A 20,948-nucleotide genomic window follows, 5' to 3' on the forward strand; every position below is an offset into this window, starting at 1 on the left:
AGCTCCATGAGTGAGTCAGTTCAGGGCTTTGGATGCCAGTGTAAGTGCAAGAAGGTTAAATGTCTCCAACGTGTGTATTTCCATCTGAACAGTACATCACCTTGTACTATGAAATTCAAAAAGTGCAGTACAAGAAACTATCACCAACTCTGCGTGCTAAATTTGGAGCTGCTCTGATACTTGTGAAAAACACAGCATCCTGAGCTGCTAAGAAGCCACACTGGGAATGGAGGCAGCAAGTATGGCCTTAAGCCATGTCTCAGTCCTCTAGTGCAGTGCTGCTGAATATGTTGGAGATGCGTCTGAGCTCATGTGGTCAAAGAAGAGAAGGAGAAACACTTCAACTTCAAACAGACATTTCAAATAGTCATAAGCAATGTTTGTGCAAGACAGGTGTAATGGAAGCGTCAGAAACAAACGTTTAATATTAAAAACGCAGATTTAATATCCAAAGTCTGAAATTTACACTGATTGAGCAACTAAAATGTTTAAAGCACTTCTGTTGCTTGGCATTTTATATTTTTCTAATATATTGGTTGTGCATCAGTCACTGTCTGATCATTTTACTTCTGCAACGCCCTCCACAATGACACCCAGAGCTGGATCTTCTCTGTGCCCCTTCAACTTCTCTGAACTAATTTTAACTCAGAGCTTGGGCTTGAGATCCACTTACACCAGTCACAATAATGGATTCTATTGGCTTTCTTCCCAGCTTAGTCCAATTGATTTATGCATTCTTAGAGGGCACGCTCCAGATTAGCTACTGTAACATTCAGCTCAGGCCTTGAAGCTGTGAGTTCTTGGATAGCGTTTTGTTTTTTTTTTTTTGCTCTGTAGAAGAGATTGTCTGTATCAGCAAAAGCACTGCATTGTTATTCATACAGATGCAGTAATACATAGTGACAGCTTTGAATCACCCATCTCAACCACACTCCTCAGATGTTAGCTACTGAGCATCCAGCTGGGAGGTTGGGACTTTCTTGCTCAAGAGCACTTTAGTGATAGTGTAGCTGTTGGGGAGGGGGAGTTTCATTCACCTTATCAGTCCAAACGTCTGCAGCAGGTTTAAAAATGAACAGTGTGATTCTCTCTGCAGGCCAGGTGTGTCCGTCTGACTATTTCTTCATACTTATTTCTTTCCCCCATATTCTGTTTCTTATATCTCCATTCCTCCTCTCCCACCCTGCACCAGCCAGCTGTCATGAAACAACACATATCTTTTTGTTGGTATGGCTACCAGCTATTTCTAACCTAGGCTTTGAGTGCTCCACTGTGCCTCATCATTACCTATCTAGAATATGCAGATGCACACGAGCATAGGAGCTGAAAACAAGCGCTGCTGTAACAGTTCCAGTTGGCATCTTCCCTGGGTGACATTTTTGTGTGATAAGACTCTTGTGTATTTTTCGCTCCTGTGGAAAAAAGTGACATTTTGTTCTGTTTATGAAAATTTAGTTTTCAGCTTTGCGAACCCTTGATTTTGGCTGCCTTTGTGGTTGAATTATTTTGCTGCAAACAGGGGCAGTTTAAAACTGCAGATAGCTGGAGTAGCTGTCTGACAGACAGAGACTATTTGAGACTATTATTACCATAATAAGTGGGCCTAGCTTTTTAGAAAATTGCGTTGAATCATAGAGTTAAAGCTTATTCTTCAAAGTTTAACTAGTAGTACCAGTTTTCCACGTTATTGATGCCACTAGGACATCGGTTTGTTTAATAGTTCAATTTGTTTTAGACAATTTCTAGTTTGAAACTTGTACTTAATAATAATACAAGCAAGAATACAAGAAGAGCAAATGCGAGCCCCAGTGTGTAGACAATACAATCCCACTGGTAAAGATTCACCCCCTCTCCCCAATTTGTCTAAAGACACAAACAAACACACATATCCATCTGTGTTTTCCTCCTCTGGCACGGTGTGCTAATGGAGGTCTGGAACAATGGACTGATAAAGCTGTCATACTGCCTCCCTCTCTGCTTCACTTCTTTCTCTAACACAGAGTGATAAATCAAGTCTCTCCAATGGCATCGCTTCCACAAAGAGACTTCTGTCTGCTAGCACAAGAGCTCTTTCTCGCTCACACAAACACACCTCAGACAAATACATTAGAGCTGTGTGCCCCAGCTCAGGCTATGAGAAGCTATTCATAGCTTCTAAACACAACCTGCTCACCTATCCCTCTCGGTTTTCTTCTGTCATGTATCTTTCATTCTCTCTCCCTCGTACACCAACTCTCTCTCTCTCACACACACACACACACACACACAGTAATACACCTTTCCCTCAGATTAGCCTACATAGCACTGGATCTAGGACCAGTGCTTTGGTGCGGTTCTCTTCATTGGTGGCCTGGATGTCTGTTCTGGGAATAACTGCACTGCTGAAGCAGGTTTCCTTCGCATCAAAGATCATACAGTAAATATGTGGTATGAACCTTCTTTCTTTGGGTGGTATGATGGTCAGAAAAGAATAATGGCTAAGAGTGTAATTACTACCAGAGGGCTCCTTTTCCACATGAGTACCTAACCTCTTCTTTTCCCTGTACTCTGTCTCTCTCTGCTAATGGGAAGCTGGTGGGGCTTTTTTTTTTTCTCTAAGGCTGCAGCTGCCTCTGCAAGTCACAAGATCTCTTCAGCTTGAGGGACTTAAAACTCTCAAGCCTTTACAAACTATAGTAATAGGATTTGCAGGAGGAGGACAAATTTGAGTTTTTATTAAATCATATAAACAGATACTTCAGTGTCAGAATTTGAAATTTAGTACTGCACACTCCTTTGATTTAAACAAATCCCTTTGACCGTTTATTAAACCCTTTAATTAATCAAGGTCTTAGATTAAACTGCATTATTCATTATTAAGTTCAACAGGCTTAGCAACAGTACCTGACTGAGGCTTTGTGACCAGTCAGTTGGATGGGACCACAAGGTTGTCATCTCCCTTTTGTCAAAGTGTGTCTATTATTTGTGACAAACACTGGCAAGGTTGAACAAGATTCCCATTTTTGTTCTTGTGTCAACTTGTGTCTGGTTCTTAATTTACTTCCATTTTAATCTCTGAAGTGCAAAAAACCAGAGTCTCCCTGATGAAAAGAAGAACTGGAAGGAAAGAAAGAAGGAAAAGATATTTTCTGGACACCCCCCAACCTCCTGCTCTACAGCTGACAGGGAAGTCTTTGATGCTGTGATGAGAAGTGACGGCTGTAGTACCCGGGGCGACTCATGTTTGAGGGACTAGGTGAAGTGAAACGGATGGTTCAGGGGTGCTGAGCTCCATGGAAATGTGCTCACCAGAGAGAGGGTTTTACCCTGCAGGTACATCACCTGCTTAATCCAGAGGCCTCTCTCATAGCAACGACATCAAAAGGGAAAATATTTGAACAATGCTTTGTGCAGGTTATTCATTTCAGGGTTGTAAAAGAAGAAAAGTTGGGCAAGAATACCTGTGTATGTACTGTCTCTATTTCTGCATAAATATGAACTTAAACATGATGACACAAAACATTACACTTATTCATTGTCAACGATGACACTGTGTTTCTGCAGAGACAGAGAAAATTCTAAAAGGTTTGTTTGTCTCTCTCTGTCTGTGAGCTCGAGCCTCAAGCCATTGTAATCCTAATAATATTATACTATATACTATACTATTACTTTGATTACTTTGATACTTTTTCCATGTTCTACAGAGGTAGGAGTTAGCAGTGGAAATACACTGAGAGAAGTTAAAAGTTGTACCACCAATTTGATCACAGAGTTGAATTCGTTAAATTTAAGCTATAGTTGGCATAAACTCAAAATGAACACAGCATCACATCACACAGTCATATTACACTGGCAAGGTGCTGAAATGCGTTTCATATCAAAAATGCCTCTTGCCTAATTGTTTATACAGTATAGATATAAGGCTTATTAGACACTTTATTTAGTTTATGTTCGATAAATTTATATTGACATATGCAATATAACCATGATTAAAAACAGCCCATATTAAACAAGAGCCCATATCAAACACATTATTAGTTTTCATTTTGAATTTTCTAAAAGATAAATGTGACTGACAGGTCTCATAATGTCTCTTTCAGCCTTTTGTGGGAGACCATGGAGCAGGTGTTTGTTTCAGAAGAATACTGAAAAAAAAACACAAAAATCCCATAACCAAAATGTAATAAAAATGATTCAAATTGGAAAATAAATGAAGGAAACATGATCACATATAAAAAACAAAACATTTGAACTGGAAAGATAACAAGAATTTTCTGTCTGGCTGCACAGTTCAATTTGTTTTCATGCCCTAGAGTTTGATTCTTTTACCTCAATGCAGATTCACTCTAGTCTCATTTAAATCCAGTAACCCCAATAACAGGAGCGTACAACATGTGTTTTGCCTCTCAGCAAATACAAGAACTCTCTGCAGCATGTCGGCAGCATGTACAGTAGAGAAGAATTATTATTCATGCTGAAAATTTCATAGGATTTATAATGTTTCCTCAGTTTCAATGACTATAGTAATATTTTTTTTAGCATTTATCATCTATAAGGAGTGTGCACTCACACACACTGGCCAGCACAGTGTGTTGCCAGATGAGACCAAATCACAAAAGTTGAGTGCTTCGCTCGACAGTCCTGCATAGCTACCCTCGCTGTATGATTGATCAGACAATTTTTCACTCAACGCTGTATTCAGTTTGAACACATCTGCTCAGACGCTGCTGTGTTCACCCTGTTTGTGAGCAGGATGCTGAAGCAGGTCAGGTAACCCCTGCGCACCCTTTCACAGCAAATAGCAAACAATTTTTTTTGTACTGCTGCTTGACTCAGAATAAAGGTATTTTCTGTCTAGGTGAGAGCTCATCCAGTATTGATACGCTTGTGTCTAATATCTCTGAGCAAAACTCCATTTCCTCTTCCTGCAGGGAGCAATTGATCACTGCTAACTCTGTCGAAGCACAGCCATCTGTTTGGAAAACAATTTTTTCTGTCTTGGTGGATTCACTTGGAGCTTTCAATCAACTTGACAGATGCAGTTTCTTGCACTAAATTACCAAAGTCAGGAATGCTGCTAAGAATGAAGTGTTTCATCAGATTACACCTTAACCTTGCAGTCATCAGGTTGGGAATCAGCAGACTGATGGAAATCCACAGACCGCACCACCCCTACAGTACAATAGGCCCAGTCTGCTTAAACATTTGAAGACAGCTATTTTGGCAAACAGCATCGATTTTTGCTCCAAAACGAATTAGAGGACTCAGCAGCGTTGATAGCAAACAAAGCATTATAGAGATTGGCTGCCATTGTTACGATGCTAATTGCCCAAGGTGTCATTTGGTCCCCAACAGAGAGGGAAAAACATTGTTTTTTCCCCATTTCACCTTCTGTGTTTGTGGGTTTAAACAAAGAAGAAAGAGAAAACTCATGTAATGAAGTTTGTCAAGCTTGCTGAGTGCCTCTCTTTGAACATTGACTTCTTTTCATCACACTTTTCCTCATCTGGTTTGTTTTTGTTTTAATTGTTATTATGTTTCCAGATGTTTGCTCTGACAGCTTCTATTCTGGAAGATGAAAAGCCTTCACAGGGAAATGAAATATTAACCACAAACTGAATAATAAGGTGCATCAGTCAAATAGCACTGACCCTGATTACAGAATATCTGTTTCCAACCGCCTTCATTTCCAGGTATGAATGAATCTCGCCATCAACTACAGTGTTACCTTTAAAGACATGGCAGTGTTGTGTTGTGATGCATTATGCTCTTCATTTGAGGCACGATGGATGCTGGGTGACTTGCTCTCACAGATCAGAGAAACTACAGCAGCCTTTTCAGTTCATTTCTTTGCTTTTCTGGGTGGCTGCACACTCTTTCTCTCATCTGTTTGATTAATGGCATCGTCTCTCTGGTGGCCGTTGTACTAAAGTCAAATGAGGTCTCAAATGGCTGAGGCTTTGTAGAATCAGCAGTAGGTAATTGAGGAGGTGGATGTCTCAGGTGGGGCTCTGTGCCTGCTCTCTGTCCGCATAGCAATGAAATGGTGCTTCTCTTTCCCTTCAACAGAGTTAGTGAAGTCAGGAATTGTGTTAGAGAGCTCTTGCTTTGCTGCGTAGTTATTCAGTTTTATGTGTTGGTGGTGAGTAAGAAACGTGCCTCATCCCCAAACCCACCAAAGTGTGTCTGTTTCCGGCACAAAACAGTGGCAGAGAAGTGATAATAGAAACTCCATAATCCACAACATCTGCTCTAACCAACAATGATGTTCCTTTGTCAGAGACATGTTTGACTTCCCACGCTAGAATCTGTCTCAGGAATTTCAGGAGAAATCCTCCCTTAAAGCCAATAATCCTTAGGCAAGATTTTTTTTTTGTCTGTTGGGTGTGGATACATAGCATCAGACAGGATTGTCTGTGATACCATAGGATGTTTGCGTGAAATACAGTAGGTCCTATATAGCAGAACACTGTATTCCTATGTGGAATATGGCTCTCCAGTCTCCGCCTCTTTGGTTCAAATTCCCCCAGTGAACAAAGCTCAGCTCCACGTACACAATATGACCTAAAGATAGACTGAAAAACGCAATTCATAAATGTGTCAGGTCTGACATTACAACCTGCCTGACTGTTCATTGTTCCATTGTGTCAGCATGTGACAGCGCCAATCGAAATCTCCATCATCATTCACACTGAGGACATTTATAAACTCTGTTATGTCATCTGATGAGGCACCTATCTCTCCTGCTCGATTTCTGTAACAAGTCAACTGCGCATCACTGTCCGCAGCATCAAGTCAGGGTGCCATGTTGCTGCATGTGCTCAGTGTAGTGGGGAAAATCTGACCGTTTAGCGTTTACATTTGTCATAGCTTTTACTAAATATTGTAAATAAGAAGAACAGGAAAGAAAAGAAAAGAAAAGAAAAGAAAAGACACATAGAACGGTCTGTTAAAAAGAACAGAAACAAAGTTAGTGTGATAAAGTAGTAACAACTTTTAAGTGTCTTATCATGTTGATACTTCTCATATGGCGCTTGCTATAGATAGTGGTTCCCTGCAGTCAGAACTTGGTGACAAACCTTAATTATAAGTGAATTTAAACTAAATCCCCATTGTAATTCCTCTTTGGCTCATTAGTTTGAAAGGAAGCAAAGATGAGTTACACTAATGGCAAAGCCTTGTCCCCCGATCTGTTCTAATTGGTATCGCCACTGTCATCCTGTGTTATGGGTGTAACACCAAGGCAATCAAAAGGGGATGAGAGAAAAGAAACAGGAAATAGGTCAATAAGGTATCAAGAGCTCACCACATCACCAGAAGTGAGGTTAACAGTAGAAAATACGGCAAAACCCTAGATTATTTTGATTGCCAGGCTTTTGGAAAGTCTCACTTTATAAAACATAAGCAACTACTTTATGATAAATGCTTTATAGTTAAAAAAAAAGCTTGGTTACCGTTAATAGAAATGTTAATTTCAGGTCTGCCAAAAGAGTTACGTCAGTTCTTTTTGTCAGTAGTCAAATAAGAGCCCTACAGTATATAGCTATATGCTACAAATACCGTAATTAGTTGTCTAACACTGGGCATTGGCATCTGCCCTGAAATTATACACTTCTTCTATGACTATAGTGTTTTGAACTGTATGTGTCACATTTTCTTTTCCTTGCATTTTATTTTAGCTGTCAGAAAGTTTAACGTAAATCTTTAGTTTACGACAGTACAAGTTCGAAAACATCAACAGACTTAAATTCATAAATGCTAAAAGCCAAGATGCCAGGCTCACACCACATAAAAATATTATATTCTTCTTTTTTGGCATCTGATTATGCATGATACTCCAAAATTGCACTGACAGCTTTGACAACTCCTCTAAAATTTAAAGTTAACTTCTGTGGGTTAGAACAAATTTTATTTGCACGGCAGGATTTTTAGATATACCCAAGCACAGTGACGTGCCACAGATGTGGTTTGATTTATTAGAGAGAATCCAACCTGACAGTGCTCAGACCCTCATGTGATCCTGAAATGATCAGATGATAAAAGCTGTGTGGAGTCAACCGTACTCTAACCTCATCCCGAATTAGTTGTAAAACTCAAAATTAAACATGAGAACATTGAAACGACCTGAAAAATTGATCAAGTTATTGATTTTATGCTCACATAAGCCGTCAACATATTTTTCTTTGTCTGTCATAAACACAAACAGACGCAACCTGTTTTATTTTCTGCTGTAAAAAGATTTGCTTGCACGCTACCCCCTTGTGTGTCATAATACTGGGGGTCTCCTCTAAGTCTCATTCTTCAAAGTTTTGGCAAGATCTACTACTGCACAGTAAGAGCACAAAGCTTTACCCACCCACCATCCACCACATTAAACTCAACACCCTTAGTTTCAGTTTCACAGGGAACACTACTTTCTGCACTAGCAGTGGACATGAATCGTGATGTGTCACTCATCCAATATAGATGTAGTTCCTATAGGGATGCTGGGCTGGATAGCGCTGGAATGAGTGTCCCCCACACTGAACAAAAACTATTTATTTATGTTACTTGCAAAATAAATGTTACACTTCGAAATGACCAGCAAATCTCTCTCTTTCACCCTTTCCAAAAAACATTACCATAAACACCATCTGTGCTCAATGTGTTATTCTTCCTCACAACATCACTCAGTTTACAAAAACTGGTAAATCATAGATGAATGTGCATAAAATGAGGCTGCTACAAGGTATAAGGTATATAGGTATTCTCCAAACACCAGGCGGTTTTCCTCATCAGCAGGCAGTTTCCATCTAGAGCTGAAGCCTCACTTCTAGCACCCGTTCACCTTCATGACTCCCAAAACATACTGATGAGCATTTGGTCCATTTTAATGGCAGCCAGTAATCACCATCTATGCTAGGCTCCCTGAAGGACACCCCCATGGTGCTTTTGCTTTCCTGCCTCCCACTTGGCTCGGTCACAGTGTGTGGTATGTGGCACGAACATCAGTAAACGCCACCAGGAGGCTAAATGCTCTGCCTTCCTTTATTCTTGATCACCATTATAGACAAAAGTGGAATGGATTAGGTGACCTGGATTAGGTGGGAACCTGGCAATGAGACAAACAGGAACACGGGTGCTGCTGGAACCTGACAATAATGCAGCATACTGAACTGACTGTGTGCACTATGTAGCTTTTCCAAGGTGGGCTTACAGCGCAGTGTAAAAGAGCATGCTGCTGATGTGCACTAATAAGTTAGCTAACAGCTGGTTCTGTGGAATAGTGAAGAGAAATTCAGCCTTCAGGGAATCTGGTAGAAAAATTGCCAGCAATGAAGGTGCTTCAGTTTTGAGAAATCTCCATCCAATGCACATGTTCCCCCTGAAGAGCTTTTGCAACAGATGGTTGTCTATGTGTGTGTAAGGATGGTGCCAGTCTTTCCTGTCTCATCCTTATGTTATCTGAAGTAATGCGGTCCCTTATTGGTTGTTTAACTTTCAGTTAATTTCAGTTCTACCCGATGTTCAAGTGATTTAAACTGGACCAATATTATCTCAGCGTCTTTACATTATTCCACCAGCAAGGGAAAGTTCCTTTTCTTGATTAAGCCAGTGATGGTTATCTTGCTGTTTAATGAGGTCGTTGATGGTAGTCCACAGGAACATAAGTATGTGGTTGAGTCATAGTCCTCTTCTTCCCATAGCCATTATTCTTCAGGTGCAAATGAGCACAGGGATTCTGCTTTACGTTAATTATGTCTGAAAACCTTCACAAGAATTCAACTGCAGGTGCTGACAGCACCGTGTGTTGTAAAGAGAGTTGCTTGTCCCCTGTGCATGAACTAAAATCATTTGTGTAGATGGAGCTAAGGTGATAAACCTATTCTGTTGCAAGACTGTGGCTATATAAATTGCTTTCATTCTGTCAGAAATTGCCACTTGACTGAAGGATGATGTACTCTTGGATAATTTAGTAAGGCACTGAGACTGAAGCATGGAGAAAGGGGTGTTCTGGTGTGTGAAGGTAAAATCTAGGCCAAAGCTGATTAGGTACTGACTGTAGTAGACCAACTGCAGGCAAATAGTGGCAGTGAGACATATTCAAAGGCAGGACTCAGGAAATAGGGCTTCATTATGTTGGAGTGTTGCTGCCTGAAGTGGACATAGTCAGAGGTTATAGACTTTTGAAACAGAAATAGTTCCTGAGTCTTTTAAAGGACAATTTTAGGTGATTCGAGTGTTTCTTATATCTTAAAATGATCTCTATTGAAACTTTGTCTAAATTCCCTGATGACGTTGAATTGTACATTATTATTATTTTTCTTAACTTCAAACCACAACATTTGGGAACTCAGGTGACATGACGTGCAGTGCCACGTGTCTTGTATAAGTTTTGACTGTCGTTTCATTTCAATGCGTGTGAGATAAAAGAGTTGTTTTTATTCCTTTATACAAGAATTTGAATTTAATTTAAACACCTATTAGAGTCTACCCACTGTGTTGTCCTTGTTTTTAACCTTGTGGCTGTCATCCATCAGTTCAAACCACTTATTCGTCTGTGTTAATCATTGGTGAAATTTCCATGCACTCAGCTGAGCTGTTGCTAAGAGTGAATCAATGAGCAGCTATTCCTTACTGGAGCTCTTTAGTACAGTGCTCTTCTGCAAGGTCCACAGCCCAATCTCACTTTTAAGAAGTCTGATTATATTTAATGGTCCTTGGCTCTGGACAGAGTAGTGTGTAGTGAATAAAGCTCAACATTTATAAATAAAATGTGAGGTCCAAGGAGTTGGCTGGATGGTGTCCTTATCTGAACAGTGTTATGTTCACGGGGACTATAGTCAGTGTTGTCAGGCAATAGTAACAAGATTAGATGGTCGGGTTAACACAATATCTCATGACATGACTGTAGTTAATCAAAACTTTGTGCCAGTGTCAGGTAGACCATTAGTACTGCTGGGAGTGGACTGGTGTGAGCTGGCTAGTGCCACACTGGTACAGCTATAAACTCACTCAGTGGTTCTCGTGTGACACACATTTCATGCTGAAGGAAAAAAAACAGCAGCCTGATTTTTTAACACATCTATTAAATTTGACCAGTAGTTACACCCCTTCCATTCTTCTTCCCTGCAAAATTAATTAGGCTGTTCCTTATTCACAGCAGGTTTGTTAGTTTGCTTTCGTCTTTGACTCCCTGAAGATTTCCGTAATTACCGATTCTCACCAGTGTGAATGAAAATGATGGTGCACTGTATGCATATGTGTGTGCGTCCCTTTACACTCTAAGTGATGTTGTTCAAGGATAATTTTCTAAATTTACATTCACCTAATACATCTTTGTTCCTCCGTTAGTGTTTGTGTGCTTGCATTTGTATGTATCTTTTTGGGGACCAGACTAACTTTTAAACATTTTGTCCAGTTCTCAGTTTGTGACAATTATCACTTAGGTTAGGTTTAGCTGATGGATGATTAAATGCATTATGTGAATGAGTGTTCCCACAAAGACAGAACATGTATTAAAACTATACAGGCCTCCTTCGTTTAATATCAGAGGTTCAAAAACACTCCTGGGCATAACCTGTGGGTCTTTGAAGCACTGTGCTAATGGATGGGTTACATTATGCATGCACCAGTGCTTTGTTTCTAATAAAAAAAAAAAAGAAAGTATTTCTTTCTTTTCAGGCATACTAAGTTATTGCAAGAATAGCTTTCTAATTTACCCAGGTGCATGTCAAAGAATAAAACTTACTGCCAGCCTGACACATTTATTAGATTACTGTTTCAAGTTTTCAGTAATGAGGCAGCAGTATCTTACGTGGCACCCTCAGAGAGTTCTTTCTGAAACCGAGACACATTTTAAATCAAGTCAAGTCATTTCTTTTTTTGCTGTAGAAAATCAATGGCCAGGTGCAAATTAGATCTTATTTGATATTGTTGGTCTTTTTCGTCTAGTATTTTCTTAAGAAACAAAATAGATTCTTAGAGGGACCAAATAGACAGGAAACAACTGCACTCTAGCATCAATGCAGAGGGGAGTTATTTAGGAAATATGGTTGTTTACAACAATCTGATATGTACTTTAGATTTTTTGGCAAAGCTCAGTTTAACATTTAAAAAAAAAATCTATTTCTGACGAGCTCATTAATCCAGCAGTGAATTTCTTTGATTAGTCCTTTGGTTAATTTACAAATACTGTAAACAATAATCATGACTTCTGTCAGAAAAGCTGGTGTATTTATCACTTATTTTAACATGAATTCTATGATTAAAGGAATCATTTGAAAATTAAACTTTCACCCTATAATACTGCTCATCATAAAAGCTATGATTTCTGTATGGTAGGCTTAATTTGGAAAGGTCTTGTTATTATTGTTACATATATTGCCATATATCTGGCCTGTGAGGCGTGGGAGACAGGAATCACATTTTAAGTGCAGTTTTTGGGTTCTGACAGATGCAGACAACCTACACTTACTCTAAACGCAATAAACAGTCCTGAAGAAGCTGCTAACACTAATGCTAACATAGACACTGTAGTGCAAATTGTAATCAGAAATGTGCTTATATTATTCATTTGCAAAAGGTTCCTTTCACCAACATACAGCGCAATGTTAACAGGAATTAACTTCATTTAATGTTGTAGAATACAAAGAATAATCTCAGGCACTGATACCAACCATCAGACAAAGCCTACTGTAATAAATATTGATGCTCCTCTCTGGTTATTTTGAGGTCGGAAGCATCAGGATGTTTTGCTGTGAGATGCTTGCGCACAGCAGTTGTTGTGGTAACGTCAGCCCATTTTAGATCTACAAAGCACAGAGCACAATGTTATTAGGTCTCTGCGTAAAGAATCCTACACTTGTAATGATACCAGGATGTATTTTTATAATGGTGGAGGAGAAGGAGCTACCATAATTTGGGATTAATGTAAACATTGTGAAACATTGATGCATTACACACAAATTTTTACATGTGTTGTCTCAGAAATTGTGGTGGCTGCATACTGTGCTGTTTACTGCGACTAGCCTTTCCACAGCTTGTTAAAACAGCATAGATTTGCTTGTGTAACTCAAACTCCTGTTTCTTGATTTTAGCTTTTGATTGGTCATAAAATAAAAGTCAATTTTCTCTCGGATCTTCCAAGAAATAGATTCAGTTACAGGAGGTGCAGGAATGAGCAGACAGGGATGTAGATATGGAGACATTTGTCCTTTAAAGCAGCACTTTTAAGCCAGTTGCTGATGGGGTGCCGAGCGTCTATGCATGTGTGTAAGATTTTAGGTGATAAACACTGTCACAGGTTCCTGCATCGCTCATCCAAGCGACCAGGATGGTTTCCCCACCTGAAGATCGATGAGAGTCTTTTAGTGTGGATCAAAGGTCTCCATCTACCTCTTAAAACACACACAAAGAGCAGAAAGCACTTATATACACAGCTGGAAAGCACTTAATCCGGTCTTTTGACCTTAGCATGTTGTGCGCCAAACCCAAGTCCATCAAGTCAAGTCCATCAATCTCTTCTGGAAATTGTCGGAAAATTGCAGCTGAAAATAGCACCGCTTCTTTGTAGCCTTAATTTCGTAACCTTGTCGCTGAACTGTCACTATCATCTAACTGATGGATACGGCTACTGCCTTCAAATTTCTAGTGGACCTTATCTCAAATCATTTGGGCGTCCTATGCTACAGATTTAAGAGGAAACAAAATACATGTTTTCCAGCGTTTTGTTTTCATGGTTGGCTTCAGGCACTTAAAGCACTTGCTGTGTGTGTTCTGGTTTAATTGGCACACATTTAAAATTTAAACAAAAACACAGTCTCTCTCTCTAACTCGTTCCAAAGTGCTTTTCACCCCCGAACTCAATCAGACACGAAACCCTGGATTCAAGTTGGGTCTGCAGTTTATCAGTTCTGCACGTCATACGCCCTCCATCCATCCGTACCACCTCCATGCTACTCAATGCAGCTCTTCATTCATTCAAAGAGCATGTTGCATCACAACATAAATGTTGCATGATCACATTCACAACAAGAACAAATCCACATTTACAGTTTAGTTGTTTAAATATGTAATGTTCAGGAGACAGGACTGCAGGCACACATGAACGGTGAGCTGGAGAGTTAAAGATGGAGGAAAGTACACTGCAGTGAGACCGACGTCTATCTGAGCATAAACAGCTGTGAGACATGATTTGACAAGTTTTCAGACAGGAGTTAATGGTTACGTCTTTTGAATTAACTGTGTAAAATGTGTCCTACTGCTGACCAGGCTAATTAACTCTCAACAGCCAGCAGTTGGAAGTTTGAGAGCTGGGAGAGTTGGAGAGTTTCTCACACTTCACTAACTCGTCATTGAATGAAATGATGTACTGCTCTGACAATGAGAAATAAATGAGCCACTGAACAGAAAACGGAAAGAAGCTTGGCAAACAGTCTTGACTGTCCTGCATTTAAAATGTATGTCCTATTCTGTTTTTTTAGTTTATTATAATTCATTTGATTTCCAAACTTGATATATTTGGGTGCAATAAACCAGTAAAAATGTTTTTAGTTTTGAATCACATGGAGGTAGCTGTCACCAAGCTGTTATTTTATATTTTATTTTTTCTTTCCCACTCCCAGCTTCCTATGTCCTAATATATGAATTCCATTTCCTGAGCATTACAATCCAATTTCACCCGTCACCTTGAGGAGACTAAAGGACTGAAGAGATTTGGTCTTATTTGACAGGCTGCCAGCACTTCAAATGCCTAAACATAGCCACACACACACACACACACACACACACACACACACACACACACACACACACACACACACACACACACACACACACACACACACACACACACACTAAAAGACATTACAAGACATGAAGACAAATAGATTTCTTACTGTACCCTGAACAATAGGACATGTCAAGTGTGTGTGTGTGAGAGAGAGAGAGAGAGAAAGAAAAAACAACAGTCTGGAGACTGGCTTCAAAGAAATGGGCAAGTTCTGCAATCACTCCTCGGTACTCTGTTAGAGTCACGTGTACAGTAATTAGACTAGGAGGCTGTGCTTTTGATGGCCTTCCCAATGTTCAAATGCTGCCTTCCCTTTTTTTCTTTTGAGGTTCAACTTTGATGAAAATGCATGAAAGGGGCATGAATAAGCAACCCAACCTCAGTCTGCGTTAGATGATTATAGAGCAAGGCAGAATAATTAAAGATTCAGGTTTTCCTGACACATTATTTTGACCTCAATTAAGCGCAGGTCAGTCATATAAACATAAACATACAGAATATATATTATTACAAGAACAGCAAGAAAAAAGAAAACTTACACTACATGGTTGTAAGATATACTGGACTTGTTTCTTGTTTTTTTAAATGGGGTTCGATCTTCTTTCTTAGTGGAGGTTAAACACCTTTGCTCCTCTGTTCCAAGTAGGTCAATAATTTATTGTTACCACAACTTTATGTAAGAGGTTGTATAATGAAGACAAGATGAGAGGTAATTAGCAGGTCACTGATGCAAGACATAGTAAGGTGCAGTTTTCTGGGCTTTTCTATGCAATCTGACATCCAAGCACTGATCCTGAGCCGTTAATACGACCAAAACTCATCATGCATTACCTTTCTTTTAAAGACTCATTAGCTGCACAAGGAATCATAAGAAAGGATTTTTCACAACATTGGAACTGCAATCAAAGTGGTTAAACTCACTGGATGTGGTCCAGATTAGCGCCTGAACATTTTATGTAAAAAAATAATAAACCTGTGCAAGAATTTCAGTAAAAATGTCGAGAGGAACCCAACTGGGTTCTCGTTGTAGCCGGCACTGATGAGAGAAGAGACATAAATGGACAAGTAGAAGACGTGTTTTCTTTTTATTTCTGTTAAATGTTTGTTGTTTTCTCTCTTCTCCTCCACAGAGGGATCCCAGGGAAGAAATGTGGAACAATTATCCTGTCTGCAGAGGAGCTGAGCAATTGTCGAGTGAGTAAGCCACAATAATCTCCCCTGCCAAACACACATTAGCAGGCAAACATCTGTCAACAAAGCCTTGTTAAACAGATTTCCCAAAAAGTGGATTGAAGAGTAGGCAAGCGGCCAAAGGACAAAGGAAACTTCCTGTTGACTTCATTTAGCACTTTGAGAAGAGATCTGAAAAACTCAGAGACGCTCCACATTGTAATATTTCCTAATACCATTTTGTCTAGTACCTGTTTTTTTTTTTCTTTCCCTGTCTGTCCCTCTAGCTACTGAAATCTTACATGCACACACACACACACACACACACACACACACACACCCCTCATATAACACACAGGGCAGCTGCGCTCACTCTGCAGACTGGCTAGCAGTCTAATGAAATGCTCCAGGAACATGATGGGGTGAGTGCTGACGTTCCCCCTCTCAACCAGCACTGTGGTGTAAAGCTTTGGATGCTTCACTGGGCTCCCAGCACGCAGATTAGAAGAGGATATTGAAAAGCAAGAGAGTGCAACAGAGCAAATGGCACAAAGAAAGAAAGAGAGCGAGAGCGAGAAAGAGAGCGAATGTGTGTAGAAGAGAGAAAGAACACCTCAGACAGACAGAAACAGAAACACAGACGGTGAAGTGAATCAATAGAGGATTTCATGCCCAGCATGTGTCAGCCCTTAGCTATAAAATCTGTTTGGGTGATGATAGACCAAGCGTTGGTAATTAAAATGCAGTCCTGCTTGACCTTGTCCCTTGTAAGCTTTAACCATACAAATTCAATCCAAGGTATAGACTGTGACAAGAAAATGAAAGTGAACTATTTTCAATTTCCTGGTTTCCTGCATTAATTGATCATGAAATGTGATCTGATCGTCCCTGAAGTCCCAAATATCAACTAACAAAATATTCCTAAGCTGATAAAAACACAAACAGTTATGCCATTTGACGTCCTTATCGATCATTCTTTTTTCTCTGATCTGATATGATCACCAAAAACGCCACTCTGCGTTTTTTTCCTGTGAAACGTTGTGAACTTGACTTGTGAAGAATATGGATTTTCTGTCCTAATCTGTCGGCTTTCCTCAGCTGGCTCCCAAAAGAAAACTCTAAACGCATGTTACACAGAATCTTAGTAACGTTATTCATTAAACATCCTTAAACAGACAGCATCAGCGTGAGCTGTCTTCCTTTCTCTAACCAGTGTAGCTGGGGGAGCAGCTCACTGAACTCATAAATGTACGAGCATTATTACTGGACATTTTATCCTGCCAAGAAAATTCAACATTTTTATTAATGTTACCAGTAATTGCCAGCCAACAGAAACCCTGGTCTGGAACACCTGACAGTCGATAGCAATTGAAAAATGACTCTTCTTCATAACACAGTGAACATGTCCAACGCATGTCATGATTTTCTATTTTCACTCACTCTCGTATCACCTCAATATGGGCTTTTCCCTGTCCACGGTCTCATCCATTCTGCCTTTCACTTCCTGTCTTCCATCTGAAATGTGTGCTCGATAATAGTCACATCATTGCAAACAACTATCAATCACTTGCAGGAATTAAATATGAGTTAGATGCAGGATTACATACACACTGACCCGGATCTCACATGGACGCACCTGATTTGGTTTCGTCACACTAGTGTGAAAAATGAATTCTTACTCACTGAGGGGCAACAACAGTAGCCATTGGCACACGTGACCATGACTGAATGTGCCAACTCTCTGATTCATTATTGTGAAATGTATTCATAGCTGTATCACTGTTTGCCTACAAAATCTGTAACTTCCTGTCAAATCCAGAAAACATGAAGCTGCTAAAACTAAACCCAGCTACACGTTGTCTTCTTCACCGTGTCTGAGTGGTGGCTGCTCTTTAAAATTTCATATCTTGCTCAGACCATCACAGAGATGGAAGGATTTGAGGCTCCACAAACATTTTTCTACACGGTACTCCTACAATAAATAATGCAGCAAGTTAGTTTGTAGTTTGAACTCTTAATTTTACTCAGCTTTGCTAACTTGAAGTAATTATATCCTGACTTAATGACAAAAAACATTTTCTGTACTTACTTTTGTTCCAACACTTTGCTGCAGTTACACGATCCCCACTCAAAGTAAAATATTCAAATCCATGATTCCTTGTGCATAATTTTATACATTTCCCCGCAATGCAGCCTGCCACATTTGGTCTCTTTGGAAACATTAGGATCTTGACTAGAATTTAAAATAAACTTTTCTGGGTTTTGCAAAGTTACTATCTGCTCAACATGACTTTGCAATGATGTGGATCTGGCCAGGCTGAAGAGGTTAAAGGGCATTTAGCATTCATGAGGCTGACATTATTCACCAGTCTCCATTCATGATGTCCTCTCAACAGAAGTCATTATGTGATGTGAGAGGGGAGTGTTTAGTGTGTTTTACTTACAGTACAGTCCCTGCAGTAAGAAAATATAATGCATTTGTAAATTGTCCCGATTAAACCTCATCATGTCGACACACTAAGCCTTTGAGTCGCTGCAGCACTGGCCAACTTTGGTGTTTTTGCAGGAACTCTGCATAAATTGAGCCTGCTTTGTGATGCAGCAAGTGCAGAAAGTGTGTGGTGTGCAGTTTTTATTTCTCTGTTCTTGTGGAAAGTACTGCTGTCTTCAACCACTTTAAAAAGGGGTCTGCATTAAACAACTCTAGTTTGTGTCTTTTAAATTCTTTCTGGAGACATTCAAAACTTTTGTATAGCTGTATTTATATATTATAAATGTGCGATGCAAAAACATATACTTTCTTCTCCTGACTGTCTTTTGACATCACATAAGTGGGAGGGTTTCTGAAGCTACAGACCTCCTCACTGGCAGTTCATCTGGTATTGTATTCAGTCTATTCAATGTTAAAGGAACCTATGATGTACCTGTAATTTTTATATAACACTGATTTGTGAAATGCAGTACCCTCACCAGTTTTCACACACATAACCAGGAAATAACATTAATTGGATGAATATTGGAGCAAATGTCCCATGGTGAATGGCCATGCACTATCTATCTGAGTCATTGATTCTGTTTTTAATAATTTCTCAGGTTCAACAAACACATGTAAGGGAATAAGAATACACTTGTGATCATTTTGAATTAACTGGTTTCCAGAACAGATTGACTTTGATAAATCTAAACCATATGGCCAAATACCATAAGAGCTTAAGGAACAGAACTGGCAATTAGGGAAAGATTGTTCTCCCATTTGTTCGAGTTTATGAGGCGTACAGTAAAGCAATCAGTTGAAAGATATTGAAACACATCTCCAACTCCACGTGCTGGCTGTTAAAAGTTTAGCAGTTACCTAAACACCTGGCGATCAAAGTATTGAGTTCAGTCATGAAGTTGATTGATTCCCACCCAAAAAACAATTAACATATCTGAAGAAACCGATAGCAGGGGTGGCTACAGCTCCATGTTACTAATATAATGATGATAAAAATAATCTTTGTATGGGAGGCTTCACTAAGCAGCCTGATTTAAATTCTGATTGTGTAAGATTTCTGTAACAGCTGTATTATGAAACCAACAGGATTGGGGGCCACTTGCAGTACAGAAATCCAAAGCTAAGCTAGTCGATGTACAGATTTTCTTTACTCTAACATGTCTGCAGCAAGTTCCAGTGTGTGAAAAATGTCGAGAGGGAGCAGAGCAGTGGGATTTTGCCCCGAGCGTGTTTTTGTGTTCCTTCTTCAAGATAAAGCTCCATCACACAAACAAGTTGATACAACCACAAAAGGATTTTTTAAATTGTGCTTTATGTACTCAAATTTAAACACTAGATTGTTTTGCAGTCTGTGTATTGGCCACAAAATGTGAACTGTGAGTTTGTTTGTGACAGTCCATACACACAGATTTCCAGACAAACTAAATCCCAGCTATTTCTGTTCTTTCTTAATGTTTTCTCTTTGGGCTATGCATTTATGTCATTGTGAAAGAAAATCCCAAATTTCAGCTCTAGATGCAACTTTCTCATTTTGAACAGAATAGTTGTCTTACTTCAAACGACAGATCATCTCAATTCACGCGTTTCCATTTACTTTGATTCTTCTAAATTCCACTTCGCATCGTGCAGTAATTCCCAAGAGCAGGACTCACCTGTTTGCTACAGAGAAGACGGGAACAGCTCGAATTAAAAACAAGTGGAAAATGGAAAGTATGAAATACAGAAATTTAAAAACTTGGAGTGGCTGCGAGTGCAGAGTGATCAGAGAACACTTTCAGAGTGGAGCAGCAATTTCTGCAGCTGTATTCCACTCACGGTGTTTGGCAATCCTTATTAAATGTTACAAACCAACAAGAGACCATATCGAGGGAGATACTCCAGGCAAGGAAAGCTCCATTCGTACAAACACACATGTAGAAAAATGCGCTGATCACTCTATATCATCTATGTTAGATTTAATAAATTTGCCTTTAGACTTGTGTGTACATTGTGAACACACAGAGGAAATCAATACAAAACAGCAGGGAGTCATTCATAATTGTGTATGACATTCCTTATCTTATTTTTCTCCTCACAGCTTCATAACTTTGGCCTTTAAGTTGTTTTTTTGCCTTTTTTTCCACATTTAATCTTCACAGAAACAAACACACTTGATACTAACATTGTTTGCATGCTTACAGGACTAATGTTAATGTTCTGGTTTGGCCCCTTTTTCACAATGTGCACCATTACTACGCAGGTTCATTTTTAAAGGACCATCAGGAGATGTTTCTGTTTCAGAGAGAAAATATATCAATTCTGATGCTATGCAACTGGATAAGAATTTATTTTATTTCCCAAAAGTGCATCATAAACCAGTAAGGACCAAATATGTTTGAACAAATAATATAATTGTATTAACATATTAACTTATTAACAATGAACAACAAATGTTTTTGCCGATTTTGTCCCATTCATTAGTGTCTAAATGAGCAAAACATAGCTAACATAGCCACTTTTCTTTTCTATTACTGGTTTCTATCAAACCTTAGA

The 20,948-nt window shown here is 39.3% G+C and overlaps 1 protein-coding gene across 2 annotated transcripts in view; it reads left to right on the top strand.

Annotated features, from left to right (window-relative positions):
- cpne5b (copine Vb) overlaps window positions 1-20,948 on the top strand; it is a 90,035-nt gene that overhangs the window by 38,878 nt on the left and 30,209 nt on the right. For both annotated transcript variants that reach the window (XM_026348841.1, XM_026348839.1), the window contains one exon: window positions 15,883-15,946. In XM_026348841.1, coding sequence (XP_026204626.1) covers window positions 15,883-15,946 — 64 coding nt within the window. The remainder of the gene's footprint in view (window positions 1-15,882; window positions 15,947-20,948) is intronic.

Source organism: Anabas testudineus, chromosome 5 (assembly GCF_900324465.2).
Source record: "Anabas testudineus chromosome 5, fAnaTes1.2, whole genome shotgun sequence".
Taxonomy (NCBI): domain Eukaryota; kingdom Metazoa; phylum Chordata; class Actinopteri; order Anabantiformes; family Anabantidae; genus Anabas; species Anabas testudineus.